Raw genomic sequence first — 13,995 nt, forward strand, 5'->3', positions numbered from 1 at the left:
AAACCTCACCCAGCGCCGCCTCACTGATGGCGTCTCCATTAACTTTAGCGGTCAGTTCCTGGACAATGAGGAGACCCTCGTTTTCGTCTCCGAAAGATCCAGTTCTCCTAAGATCTACCTTTCCAAACCCGAGCTCCTCCCGTCTCCACTCGAAAGCCTGTTCCATGATCGTCTTGTTATCAAGAATCAATGGGCCTACTTCATTTCAGCTCATGAAGAGCCCGATAAGCTGCTTAAGAGCTGGTTGGTTTTGTACTCGACCCGGCTGGATGATAAGAAAGTACGGCGGTTGACATCGCCTGGTGTGGCTGATTACAGCCCGTCCATTTCTCAAAGCGGGAAATTTGTCGCCGTGGCTTCATATGGGTCTCGTGATTGGGGCGGTGAATTTCACGAGCTACAAACGGATATTGTTGTTTTTCCGGAATCTGACCAGAACACCCGAGTTACGGTCTGCCAGCACGGTGGCTGGCCAACCTGATCGAGTGACTCCACCATTTATTTCCACCGCCAATCAGACGATGGATGGTGGAGCATTTATCGGGTCGATCTGCCCCAAAATTCTGACCTCTCCGAAGCTCCATATTTACCTGTCCGGGTCACCCCAGCTGGTGTCCACTGCTTCACGCCTGCAGCCATGCATAGCGCCAAGAAACTTGTTGTGGCCACCCGTCGGAGGGAGAAAAGCTATCGCCAAATTGAAATCTTTGATGCTGAAACCAAATCATTTTACCCAGTGATTGAAACATTAAGCCCAAAATTCCATTGCTACAACCCGTTTTTCTCTCCGGACTCTACTTAGAAGATGCGGACAAAAATGCCCTTTGAAGAAACACACTGGCATTCGTGTGAATTGGCCTTCCGGTTACAAAACCGGATAAACTGGCTAAAATGGTCACGGGTGCCTAATTTTACAAGTTCGAGGGCTTAAAGTCAGCAAAAAATAGATGAGAAACTTATTTTTACCTAGCCAAAAAGTTCAAGGGCCAATTGGATAATTTGCCCATTTACTTATATCACTTCACATGACGTCTGTCTCTTTCCCCAACATCATCCAACGTGCCATCCGTACTTCGCCGTAACACACCACCCCGTTCCCTTCCTAATAAGATATGTTTATGGGGGCTAGCTATTAAATACACATGCAGCCTGAATTGCTCAAGTAGTCCCTAACAAAATTTTCTTATCTCATTTCGTTCTCTAATATTCTGAATGAAATTATCTAAGAATCTTTGATAATTTGGAAGCTGTACTGTGGTCATTCTTCGTTACTTCTTAAAAGATGTTTCTTTTTTTTTTTCTTTTTTTTTTTTAAAAGCATGCCCTTTTCATATGCCTACTAATTCAAAGGCAAAACTGAGATTTCCATCGCTAATTTTTTTAATAGAGGAAAAATGTATTCTCTGTTTCTCTTTACCTTTATAAATAAATATAAGTTGTTATAAATAGATATAAGTTGAACTTGAACGTGTTTGCTGTCACGTTTCAGAAATAGTTAGACATTATATTGAGAAAACTATAATGAAAACGCTGAAATTTTGAGGATGGTTGCCCTTTTACATTTAATGTTAAGCATCTAAAACAAAATTTAAGCTCATAAAGGTTCAATCTAAGCATTTTAAAATTATTATGGGGGGTTTTGTAGTTGCATAGAGAACTCTCCCTAGTGGATTCTTGTGCAATGAATCTTGCTAGGTGTGTCATTGCGAACATTGGAAATTCAGAATTTATTAGTTGTAAACATCAAGATCATCCAATTATGATCTTGTGACTTTGTGCAAAACTAATAAAAGTGCTCAGTTTCTTTTCATGAACTTGATGCAGTCAAAATGTGGTCGAAACAAACTTGGGAGATGGGATACGTAAAACTTTAATAGCCGTAAATACTCTATTGCTAGATAAGTTGCACGGAATTGAAGGGCCAGCAGGTTTTTGGTCGATGCGTGTAACTTTTTAACCTTATGTTTTAGGGAATCTAAGAGAGCATAAGATTGACCTGCGTGAGATACTAATTAAATTGCCGCTTGTAATTGCACAAATGTGTCTCTTCGTTGCTGTAGCTCTACCCAGATTCTTACCATTTATAAAAGTTTACCATTTCCACGTATATATTTAAGGGTTTTTTTTTTAACAGATGCTCATTGGACACTCGTTAACATATCTGACATTCATCTAACCTATCATGTATATACGCATACTAGCAATTATTATCCTCTATTGCATTGATATACTTTTTCTATTTAATCTTACATATCTTCTCGTATACTCATTTACTTTTTCTAATTAATTTACTTTTTAAAAATATTACGTTTGAAATTATATCTTAACGGGTGCCTTATGAGCACTCGCTAAACAGACCCTATATTTAATTTAATGATTTACTTTTATTTTTTAGTGGGGGAGGGGTAAGATTTAAAAAATGAAAAGAGAGTAGGTGGATTTAAACTCAAGATCTCTAGATTCAGGGGTCTCAATTTTAGCTACTAAATTAAGGCCTTTTTGATACACACGTATACTAGTGCGAGAGGATAATTAGAGCCAATTTTAAGAAAGACTGGGGTGGACGGATTTTAACTTTGTCATTACAAAATTGGCAGAATTTGCTGATGGTTGATGTGATTCAATTTGGCAGGTCACAGCATAATTGTTGTCTAACAAAGTTTAATACTGCCATTTCGGCAGACCCAAACAAAACCATATCAATCACGATAGTTTGTTGTTGAACCTGTAATCCTAAACTATCTCCATTCTCCACATATAAGCTTCTGTCATCGTCAATATCAACTGCACGGTACAATATAGACAATAGCACGACTAATATGGACATTAATATAAAAAAATATGGACACTAACACAATAAAATGAAAAAAATAATGAATATTTTTGATATATTAAAATTGGTATCTGCATTTAATCTCCTCCACTCAATTTCAAAGCACTTCATCTCCCACCTTCAACTGCACCAGTGACTGCCGGGGATCTCATTCCGAATTCCACTTGGCTTATTTGTTCATCTCATGTGCCATAAATGGATCATCACCTTGTGGTTGCCGCATACGTGCTTTTGTTTGAGCAAAATAATTACTGTTGAAATCAAACCCGTGTATTAATCATATTGAGAGACTTGCATCTTGTGGGGCATATCATATTGCAAGGAAGAGATTGATGGGGCATTCTCATCGTGTGGGGCGTTTCTTACTCAAAGTGGGATGACTTGTGTCACCCACCCATCGTTACATTACATATCCTGTGGAATTGGTAGGGCTAAAAGATAGTCAATTTATTTGATCCTCGAATTGAGTTTAGCTTGATAAAAATTTATTCAATCTTAGTTCGTTAATTAGTTAAGTTAAGATTAAACAATGTTTTATGTTTGATAATAGTCAAACTCAATAAAAAGATTGTTTAAATTCGATTCAACAAATAAACAAGTCAAATTTAAATAAAATTTCAAATTCATTAAAATAGTGAAACAAACTTGAACACTAGGGCGTTCAATTTGATTAGACTTATTTTTCCAATCACGTACAATCAGATTACATAGTAAGCCCAATATCTCACTAAAATGCTGGTATAAGATTTACAAATATCTCACTAAATTACCCCCAAAAACTATACCCTCGAGTCTAAAGAATGCATTACAAACAACAATTGTGTGTACAATATATATATATATATATATATATATATATATATATATATATATATATATATATATATATATATGTAGAACAAATCATAGTTTCAAGGGTTTCATTCTTTTAAAGGAAAAAAAATATTATAGGGATTCCATCTATGGGTGGAAGAGTGAGGAAACCCGCGTGTATTCAATCTTCTAGCTTTTCTTTTTCATTTTTGGAATTTATATCCAAAGTTGTATCATGTATGTGTATTAATTTATCAGACTCCAGGATGTGTTGAAGTGCAGTCAATCTAAATTTTTTAGGGCTAATTTAGTCTTTTACACAGTGTCATGTATGCTCACATGAACAATTTAGAGAGAAATTGGGCTTAATTTTGTATTGATTGTAACTCATCGGAAAGGATCAAATGCCATAGGAGCGAATGGATCCAATTCAAAGGAGGACCTAGAGTTATTTTTAGTGGGAAGGATTTTTATATGAGTTTTTCTAAAGGGTAATACCATTAATATTTACATAACCTACCATATATATATATATATATATATATATATATATATATATATATATACTAACAATTATTATCTTCTCTTTTATTTATATACTTTTCTTATTTAATTTTACATACCCTCATTTATATTTATTTACTTTTTCTAATTAATCTTATATTTATAAAAATATAACACCTGAAAATATATTTTAACGTATGCCCTAGACAAACCATTTGTATATTAACCTTTTTTCTTATATTGTTAAAAAAAATTGAAAAGCAAATGAACTGTGCAGCTTTTCTATCAAATGCTACCAATCGAATTATTGCAGTGCTCTTAACTGCAGCCTTTTTTGAGTTAACTGTTTTTACTTTTGTTTTGGAGGTGACTGCGGCCCTTTTGAGATTTGGATGTCGAAATCTTTTTGACTTTTAATCGGCACTTTCGGAAAGATTACGCCTTATGTTTTGTCATGAAGCCATGTAGCCCTATTTGCTATGAAGAAAAAGGATTCAACGCAATTAGGCGAGGGGTGGATTCAATTCGAATAATGTTAGTCGTAAATCATAAAACGAAAGTGAATGTCTTAACTCATTTTTAATTGATCTTGTCGATAAGGTTTGAAGGTTTTTTTTTTTTTTTTTTTTAAAATGTAAGTGAGAGCATTCGAATTCAGAACCCCTTTCATTTACATTCCCTCTTCCGATCCATCCCTCCCTCGAGTTTGAAGTTAAATGTCTTGTCTTCAACAAATTTAAGAATTTAAATTTTAACTCTTACGGTTGCTATTGTAGAATTAGCTTCTCCAATCTACTTGTAACAATAACATGATGAACTTTCTTCAAGAAAAAAATTGAAAAGAAAAGGAGGACACCACAACTTCCACGTCATTGAACGATGAAGCATTGAAATAAAGTAGAGAATAATCTAGACATGTTGCAACCAATCTTGTAACTTGGGTTCACCCACACTCATCTCCCCTCTCACGCTTTAAATCCCATCTCCAGTTTTATTAAATGCACCTTAAATTTGATATATTTGAGTGTACATCACATTGTCACTCATTTTTTTGAGCAAGCTTTGCTTAATAAATTCAGTACCACTTAATTGATTCATATGTTCTATTTTTGAACATCAAACACATTTGAATATATTAAGATCTGAATCCATTAAATTGAAGCGATGAATTGGATTACCAAACAAGCCTTTTATGGATATCAAAATTTACCGAGGGTTTTAATGCCCTTGAGAGTAACAATTATAAACTCTGTAATGGGATGAAAGTGAGTTACAACATTTTGTCGTTGTTGTAATTACAAAAGGCCAGTTTTTCAATTCTTTACTTTTGTTGGGGACATCACGTGAAAAAATCTAAATAGCTTGAACAAAGTTAATTCGTCTGTGTTATTGAATGGGTTCTGATCCAATAATATTGGGTAAAAAGATGAAAATCCTGTGGCTGGGAGATCTCACATGGCCGGATGACTATGAAATGAAGGCCTGCAAAGAGTTCCACATGTCTCCATAGATAATGTCACCAACCCATCTCACGAATGCTCTCTCCAATTGATGATGGTTACTAGTTCATTCCATAAAATCTCAGTGAGTGGCCAAAAGCTTGGCCATCCATCTTTATACAAAGGAAGCAAACAAATCAAGTATCAGGAAGATTTTAGGTGCAAGCTTCTGATGGTCTAATTCTGTCTCTCAGAGATCTTGGATCTTCTTATAAAAAGGGAGATGTAGGAATTTAATTATCACTTTCAATTGAAGGCATTCCATATGATGAAGATTTCAATTGAAGGCAGAACTAGGGCCTTGTTTTGGCAGACAAGTTTTTTTGTCAAGTTTGTCTGCTACAAATTTTTAAAAAACTTTAACTATAATAATCTCAAAAAATTTCTCAAAAATTTTAAACTATATATTTCAAAATATTCAAAAAAAAAAAATACACTTCAAAAATTTTTTTTTTAAAAATTTTAATAGTAAGTTACAGTAAAGTTTTAGATAAATATTGAAAAAACCCATTTAACTTTACATAAATATTGAAAAAACCCATTTGCCAGACAGAGCCCTAGATTATTAATTCCTCTTAATCTGTACAAAAATAGAACTTCTAACCATTTACAGAAGCTGTGCACTAGTATTTTTAGGGAAATAATCTAAAATTAGCATATGGTTGATGTGAAGTGGCATATTATTATTTTAAAACCCTATTCAATTGTTTTTTTATCTCAGGATTCCCCTTTTTTTTTTTTTTGTTTTCTTCTTACGCATGGTGATCCAATTGTCAAAGATACTACCATTGTCAGGGGGAATTCTAGAGCTACAGGGAATTACTGGTTCCCATTTTTTGACCTTTGAGCCACATTCCTGCTGCCTAACAGGATTAGGTTCACGGCTGATAGTGGATGTGTAGCACAAGATCACGGAAATCCACTAGTGCTACTTTCTTTTTCCTTATCCGACTCAGCTGCTCTTTTTCTGTACCTGTTGGGACACAAACTTTTCTGCTGCTAGTGGAAGCTCAATCTGTTGCTACATCCCTCTTGAAGGCAAAAGTAGACAGCAACAAACAAAAATTAGTTCGTGGATGCTGATGCAGGGATTCTTGTGTGGCCCAACGCTGTTAGTGGCATTTGACTTGGACTTGTTGGAGCCTTTTTTGCCTAACAGGTTGCCCTTTCTCTCATGCGTGGAGGCAAACTCTGAGATGACTGAACGCAAGAGATTATGAACTAACTAACAACTGTAAAGACCACTCAAACAAATAGGGTGAACAAAAGTTAGGCCAAGGTTAAAGGTTTCAAAACTTGCTCAGAATTGCCTGGCGTCTTATCTGTTCGGTTGCTTGACATATTTACACGATCGAAGCCAACTCCTTGTAGCCGCCCAAATCATCATTGTGACTTGAATGAATACTTGGGTGGTCACAAGGTTTATGGATATGGATGAAGCTGTGACCAATCCATACAAGAGAGAAATTTGACAATGGTCTTCTTGTCTTTCAAAACTGCTAAAACAAGACTGCTACAAGAAAATCCGGGGCACCAAATGAGTTGGTCCTGTTAATGGCCTGACTGCAATGGCTTACAAAAGCCAAATGATGTAACAACTCATGAGGTTCTTTAAACTTGATATATTTACTCCCCACATCAGGGCATTCCCAGTAATTTAATTCAAAGACATCCAGACTCCAGTCTATCACAGGCCATAGGAGGAGCTCATTGCCACATGATAGCAACAGGATTGTTGGGTGGCCTGCAGCTGAAGAAGCTTCAACACAGGACAAATCATCCAACAGAAAATATTGAATCCAGTACAATTGTATCACTGCTGGGAATCATGTTGGCGTGACAATGTCGTACAACATTATCAGTAAGTCATTTGCTGAAAAGATAAAATCTGTGGAAGTATGTCTTGCACCTCGCATGCTTAAAAAGGATTAGATGAAGTTTATACAAATATCATCAATCTTCCAATCAATGTGAAAATTCACAATTGATACAAGAACAATTTATATAAATGTAGCATGTATCACTTCGTCTAAATATGTTCATAGACCATAAATTTATCTCTATCTCTCTCTCTCTCTCTCTCTAAGAGCATCTGAAACCCAATTCCCTAGTAAATACATTAGCAGTCCCATTCTGCTCCAGCCAAAGAACAAAATAATACTGATTATCTAATGACACAACCCAAAAAGGCAGTAACCCTGCCATCCACCCTATAAGGCTTTCTTCCTACTATTCACACACCTCAAGTGAATATTTGTACTCTATGTACATCCCACAACTGTCTTATCTACCTGTGTTAATCTGGTCATCCCTGAAGCTTGCAAGCAAAGGGGTTGTCATGAGCTGGGCCCCAAAACTCTCCTCAATTCAGCTTTCTGTGCTTCTGAAAGTCTTGATGGATACTTAACATCAATCTTGATCCTCAGATTTCCCTTCTTCCTAGGATCCTTTGAGATTGGCATCCCTTCATCAGGGATAGTCACCTCATAGCCTGGTTTCACGATCTCAGTTAACGGAATCAAGAGGTTCCTACCATCCAGTGTTGTCAATTCCAGATTCTTTCCCGTGAGGGACTCCAGAAGAGTTATCTCCTGATTAGCGACTAGATCATTACCATCCCTCACATAAATAGAATGAGGCTTTTCATCAACCACAAAAACAAGATCTGCTGGAATGACACCAGGTTCCTGGTTACCCTTCTCAGGGAAAGTTATTTTTGTTCCCTTCTTCCAACCAGGCTTTATATCAACAGTCAAGATCTCCTCCAGATTTCGAAACTTACTGCAGACAAATTATGTGCATATCAAGATACATAAAAGCAGAACAATGGTCATCCAGGAAAGAATTCAACCAATGCGATGTTCAAAATTATGACAAGCTATGACTGGCAAATATTATTCCAACTGCAGACAAAGCTTTCCCCAAAACAATGTGCCTCTGTAGTGCTATGGATTAGGCACATCAAAGGGCAAAGTGGTGTTGATCTGTTTCATCAATAATGGTTTGAGTTCCCGAACAATGAAAATTTAACATACAACGCCACTTTTAACTACATGAAATATATCTAAAAGCATTTGGTGATGAGCATTTTGTGTTTGTTTCTTCAGAACAAAAATAGAAGATGATTTCAATGTTTTTCCATTTTAAGTCACTTACTAGTATGGTAACTGTTATACATGGTCCTAACAGAAGTGGTCCCTTCAAAATATTTTTATTTTGGTATTCTGTTATATGAAACCATTTACAGAAATTAATCAACATGCAAGCAGCCAGAGGTAAAGATAGTTGTGCAAGAATAGAGAAGGACTGAGGCGGGGGCATGGCACGTCTGAGAGAAGCACAGTGAGAGGAGGAACAGAGGCAGGGGATAAAGTGGCGCATGGAGGTGGTCTGTCGAAAGAGTTCCATGAAGAGCAGGAGCATAGTGGTGCAGGGACTTGTTGCTTGGGAGGGTGGGGGGTGAGGGGATAGATTGAGCAGGGTGAGAATGGATAGGTGACCAGAACAGCTGGTGAAGTAAGCAAAGACAGGAAGGAAATGAGCTGGAACCTTCTTAGAAGTGGGAAGCGGGAGGGATTCAGTGGGGCAGGGAGGATGATGAGAATGTCTGATCCAGGGGAGAAAGGTGAACCATGAGGGGGTGTCTGAGCAGAGAGATTGACATGGGATGAGCAATTTAGGTGAGAAAGGCGTGAAATAGGAGGTTCCACTATTATCCAGGGTGGTTACGTGAATTTTGTTTTTTCCGTTTGGCAGGAGACTGACTATATTTTAACTGAGACTATGGAAGCAACATCTGGCATTGGAAAAAGAACAACAGCATTGGGCAGCTCATGAAAAGGAACACAAATATCACGGAGTACGGAATTACAGCATCATGTAGTTTTCCAAGCAATATTTACAGAACTAAATGTAAGATCTTTAGCCAATTTCATGCTCCAGGGCATCATTCAAGGGAAAGAAACATGTCTTGCATCCACATGTTTGTTGACACAGGTGATACTCAGTTGATAGCATGACTAGTGTGAGAAGTTACAATGTCTGATTGTCAGTAAGGCAAGCAACTCAACTGACAGTTATTTTTCATTTAGAAATTACTGCTTTAGAAACTTACATTACAAAAGAATATATAGCAGTAAAGTGTCATCATTAATGCCTCAGAAAAATGTTGTTTTCCCTTGTATTTGTGTTTTTGGTGGCATTAGTTGATTGGCGCTCCTATTTCTTGTGGTCATCTGGACTTTCAATCTTATCCCATTATGGTTCCATATTTTCAAATGTCGTATATGTTACAATTAATGTAATTGTGATAATTACAATAAAGCTCATTGTCCACCGCACATTTGTCATCCAATGTACTTACAAACTATACTAGTTCTACTCTTTTTTTATCAACTTGAACTAAAGATATGTGGACCGGAATTAATTCCTACATTAAGTGGTATTTCTACAGACTTTCCAGAAAAAGCTTGGGTGTACGAACTTAAATGTGAACAAGTGCATGATAGTGCAATGGGGTCATGCCCATTATATCCTGAGATGGTTTCTCGCTTTTTTATCCCACCAGAAATAAGCTCAGATGGCATTCAAAGAATGCAGTATATCCTTCCGTTTGTAAGGGTTAAACATAGTTTCAGTAGAAATGAAGCTTTTCAAGGTAGATAGATGCCACTGAACTAGCTGCTACCATGTAGAATGAAAAAATTCTAGAAAAAGAAAAGACACCCTAACATCTTTTACATTTGTATCATTATAAATCCTAAGCTCCATCCTCCCACATCACAATTTGGTTATCAACTATCTGAAGCATAACATCTTAGCAAACCTTCTGTGCTAGACATTTCTTAGACATTGGAAAAAGAAAGGCTTCAAGAGTATTATCTTTCTCCTCCTTTGTCAGGGACCTAAGATCACCCTACTAAGTTTGTAATTAAGACATTATTCAGCATCGCAACAGTAACCACATGATCTTTGGTCACTCTTGACCAACTAACCGGAAAATAAACTATGACGAATAAGCGAGAAGATACACCGCAATCATCAATCTTCCTATTCTTCATTTTGTTGTGAAAGACATTTTGTCCCACAAATAAATGTCAAAACCATCCCATAAACCTATTTTAGGCAGATTATGCAAAGAAACTTTTCAGCAAGCTATACGGATGCAAATTTCTATGGAATGCAACCAAAGGAAACAAAAAACCCTTAATTCCGGCCAGCTGCTATACATTTTCTATGGAAGACAAACATTACAAAACCTAAACTTTTTCTCCAATCTCAGTTTGATATCATACTTCATCTTTAAATATTGCATCTGTCAACTATAATTAAAGCAAAAAGCCTGGTGGGGCGGGCAGAGGCTAAAGCAGAAGAGATCTTGGTTGTAAAGACTTTATTCCACATATATTCTTTGGATTTTAAGAATTCAAGCACTTATCAGTTCTCTTTGTTCAGAAGCCAATTAGAGAAGCACTTTAAGAGATCTCCAAAAGCTACAAGTGGTAGATTACTCTATTACCCTTTTTTTTTTCATTCTCACTGAATAAAACACAACAAACTGATCTTCAAAAGTCATTATTCTGAACTAGTATAGAAACCTTGTTGGATTTATCAGATTTAATATTGAGATGCTAATAAGGAGAAAAGAGATAGTGGAGACGTTCCAATAAAATGTTTAGCAAATGAAGAAGGATAAAGACCAAGAAAAAAGGGAAGGGGGAAATGATTTACCAGATTAACAAATCAGAAGCACGACACAAGCTGCTAGATTTTCCAGAAAGAGATTTTTAATGAACATCATGCAATATAACCTTGATGGGGTACTTCAGAAAACAAGTTTGGCCAACAAAGAAGCAAAAGATATTCACATGAGAAACAGCCATTTACTTAGGGAAAATTGCCGATCTTCTTTAGCGTCTTATCAGTGGATACTCCAATCTGGTTCAGATGAAAAAATTAGAAAGGTGAAAAAAAGCAACTTTGCTTGAATACAGTTCAAGCGTTTTCTTTTTCTTCTTCTAGATTTTGAGGTTAGCTATGTGTGAATAAAAGGGAGGGGGCACGCATAGGAGTCCAAAATGGAATGAAAAGAAGCCCATGTAAACAGTGGTTTTCCTCATTCTTCACTTTGAGCTGTTTGATTTCAAGAGATGTGGCAGTGTAGTTCACTAAACTAATTTTTATGGCAATCATTACAGCAGGTACTAAATGGCTGCCCCCATAAATCCATCTATACTGGTCCAACAATAAATGTCCCTAAGACAGAGCCAATATGTCAACTATACACTAAATGAACAAGAAAGATGGTGGGAAAGCTTGGACAAGTACAAGGTTTTATTAACCGGTCGGTTTCCTATATAAGAGCATAAATAATCACGATAGGCTACATTTCTTCAATCTCACGTTCACTACGTATTTCATTCATTTGCATAATATTTAAAGAAGTCCACACCAATTACATATGAAAAGATACTGATCTCGACAAGTCCGAAAAGCACTTAGGGTTACACATTTTTTCTAACAATACTCCACCAACTTAAGAACACCTTTAAACAGAGAATTGGTCATATATATATTCACGGTTTTTAACAGTCTACTATAGGATTTAATACGCTCTGCAACTATTTTAGTCATCAAGAATCACTAAAAGAACCAGGAATCCTTAATGCATCAAATATCTCTGCAATTACCCACATGTAGAATGTGGAATAGCATGATTTCATTCATGCATACCTTGAAATTGAAGCTTTTAACCAACCTTCAATCTATAAACTCTTTCCTAATCCAAGTTCACTAAAACTATCACTACAGGTATCACGCCAATATACATTCCTGAGTTAAAACTCTGTATTTCAATCTTCAAGAAATGACCTTTACTCAGCTTTCCACATACATAAAACACGTAAATGTCAAATGCAAGAAAGTCAGAATCTTACAATATGCAACTGGACAAAGCAAAACCGAGACACGGTATTGTCTAGAAAATACATAAACTTGAGGTATACGTACCCTGCCCGATCGATTATCCTCCTCGATATCTTCAGCTTTTTGACAGACCCTTTGTACAACTCCTCCAAACTACACATCAAAACAGTCTCCACCGGGGCCTCCTTCCTCATCCCACCACCTCCAGAAGTCCCCACTCCGCCACCGGCATTTCCAGCCCCGCTGCTGCTGCCACCCATTGTAGTACTCCTAAAGAAATACCCATTATTACTAGCATTTTCCCTCCCAGCCCCACCGCTCCTCCCGCTACTACTCCCACCGCCACCGCCACCACCAGCATTAGTCTCATTCCCAAACAGTTCAGCATATATGTCATCAGCATCCCGAGGATTAAACCGGAAAGACGGGTTGGGATGCTGCTGCTGGTTATGGTGGTGGTGGTGGGGCCTATTAGCATAGAGCCCACTGCCACGAGGCGGCGGAGGAACTTGACCGGATTTGAGGGCTTCTTCACCGTAAAGATCATAGATCTGCCGCTTCTGGGGGTCGCTTAAAACATCGTAAGCTTCGGAAATTTGCTTGAATTTGGCCTCGGCTTCTTGCTTGTTGCTGGTAGGGTTCTTGTCGGGATGCCATATCATTGCTAATCGCCTGTACGCTTTCTTCAAATCCTCGTCGCTTGCATTGCGATTTACCTTCAATATATTGTAATAATCCACCCCCATTTCTGGGATTTCTTTCCTTTTTTTTTTTTACTGGGATTTTATGAAGCTTTGAAGAAGAAGAAGAAGAAGATGGCGGAGAAAGAGGTGGTGGATTCGGTGGAAAGTGCGGGCTTTGGCGGGGATGCGAAGTATGTCACCGTTTTTTTTGCGGTGGTTTTTACCCTTCAGCAAATTTCAATGGAATGTCTCTCATCTTTTTTGGTTGGTTTTTAGGGATTTTCTATGCAAACTTTGGTAAGTGTTTGGATTTCTTATTATGTACGCGTAATTGTTTATTTAAGTTTGATTTAACTTCTTAATCAAATTTGAATATTATAACAAAATTTGATTCGTTTCTTTTTCAAACATAAAAATGAAATTTTGAACAGATATTTGTTAAATTGACATCATATATAAAGTATTGAACAAAATTTTATTGAACATTATAGTTTTTTTTGTTAAAAGTAAGAGATTATAAATCCAACATCTCTTATTTACAATTTTTTTTTAACTTATAGTCGTTACATATTGATAGTCATTGAAATTGACAAACTTTATTTTACATATAATGTTCGGGATTGACAAACAACAAAAAAATTTATTTGGTTAGTGGATCATTAATATATACGAGTATCAATGTCATTCTTTTAGAATAAACCAGTGATTATAAGTTTTTCTTCATTAGCTAAGATATTTG

General features: G+C 36.7%; 1 protein-coding gene and 1 long non-coding RNA gene across 3 annotated transcripts; one reads left to right on the forward strand and one right to left on the reverse strand.

The window, feature by feature from the left end:
• Positions 1–6,567: 6,567 nt before the first annotated feature.
• On the forward strand, positions 6,568–9,989 carry LOC113738474 (uncharacterized). Of its 2 annotated transcripts, none has more exons than XR_003460151.2 (2): positions 6,568–7,510; positions 8,897–9,989. It is a non-coding gene; the product is annotated as an uncharacterized lncRNA (long non-coding RNA). The 2 variants fall into 2 exon arrangements; XR_011813244.1 differs by having other exon boundaries at positions 8,919–9,989.
• LOC113738473 (uncharacterized) lies at positions 7,565–13,546 on the reverse strand. Its single transcript, XM_027265682.2, has 2 exons — positions 12,658–13,546; positions 7,565–8,430 (listed from the first exon to the last, which is right to left on the reverse strand). The coding sequence occupies exons 1-2, from the start codon at positions 13,317–13,319 to the stop codon at positions 7,986–7,988; spliced, it is 1,107 nt and encodes a 368-aa protein (XP_027121483.1). The 5' UTR covers positions 13,320–13,546; the 3' UTR covers positions 7,565–7,985.
• Positions 13,547–13,995: the final 449 nt, after the last annotated feature.

The sequence above is a fragment of the Coffea arabica genome, chromosome 4c (assembly GCF_036785885.1).
Source record: "Coffea arabica cultivar ET-39 chromosome 4c, Coffea Arabica ET-39 HiFi, whole genome shotgun sequence".
Lineage (NCBI taxonomy): Eukaryota > Viridiplantae > Streptophyta > Magnoliopsida > Gentianales > Rubiaceae > Coffea > Coffea arabica.

Excerpts from the sequence above, each read along its gene's own strand:
- LOC113738473 (XM_027265682.2), bottom strand. The coding sequence starts at position 13,319 with ATGGGGGTGGATTATTACAATATATTGAAGGTAAATCGCAATGCAAGC. Across the intron at positions 8,431-12,657 it reads AGGATAATCGATCGGGCAGG|TAAGTTTCGAAATCTGGAGG; the intron begins GTACGTATACCT and ends ATTTGTCTGCAG.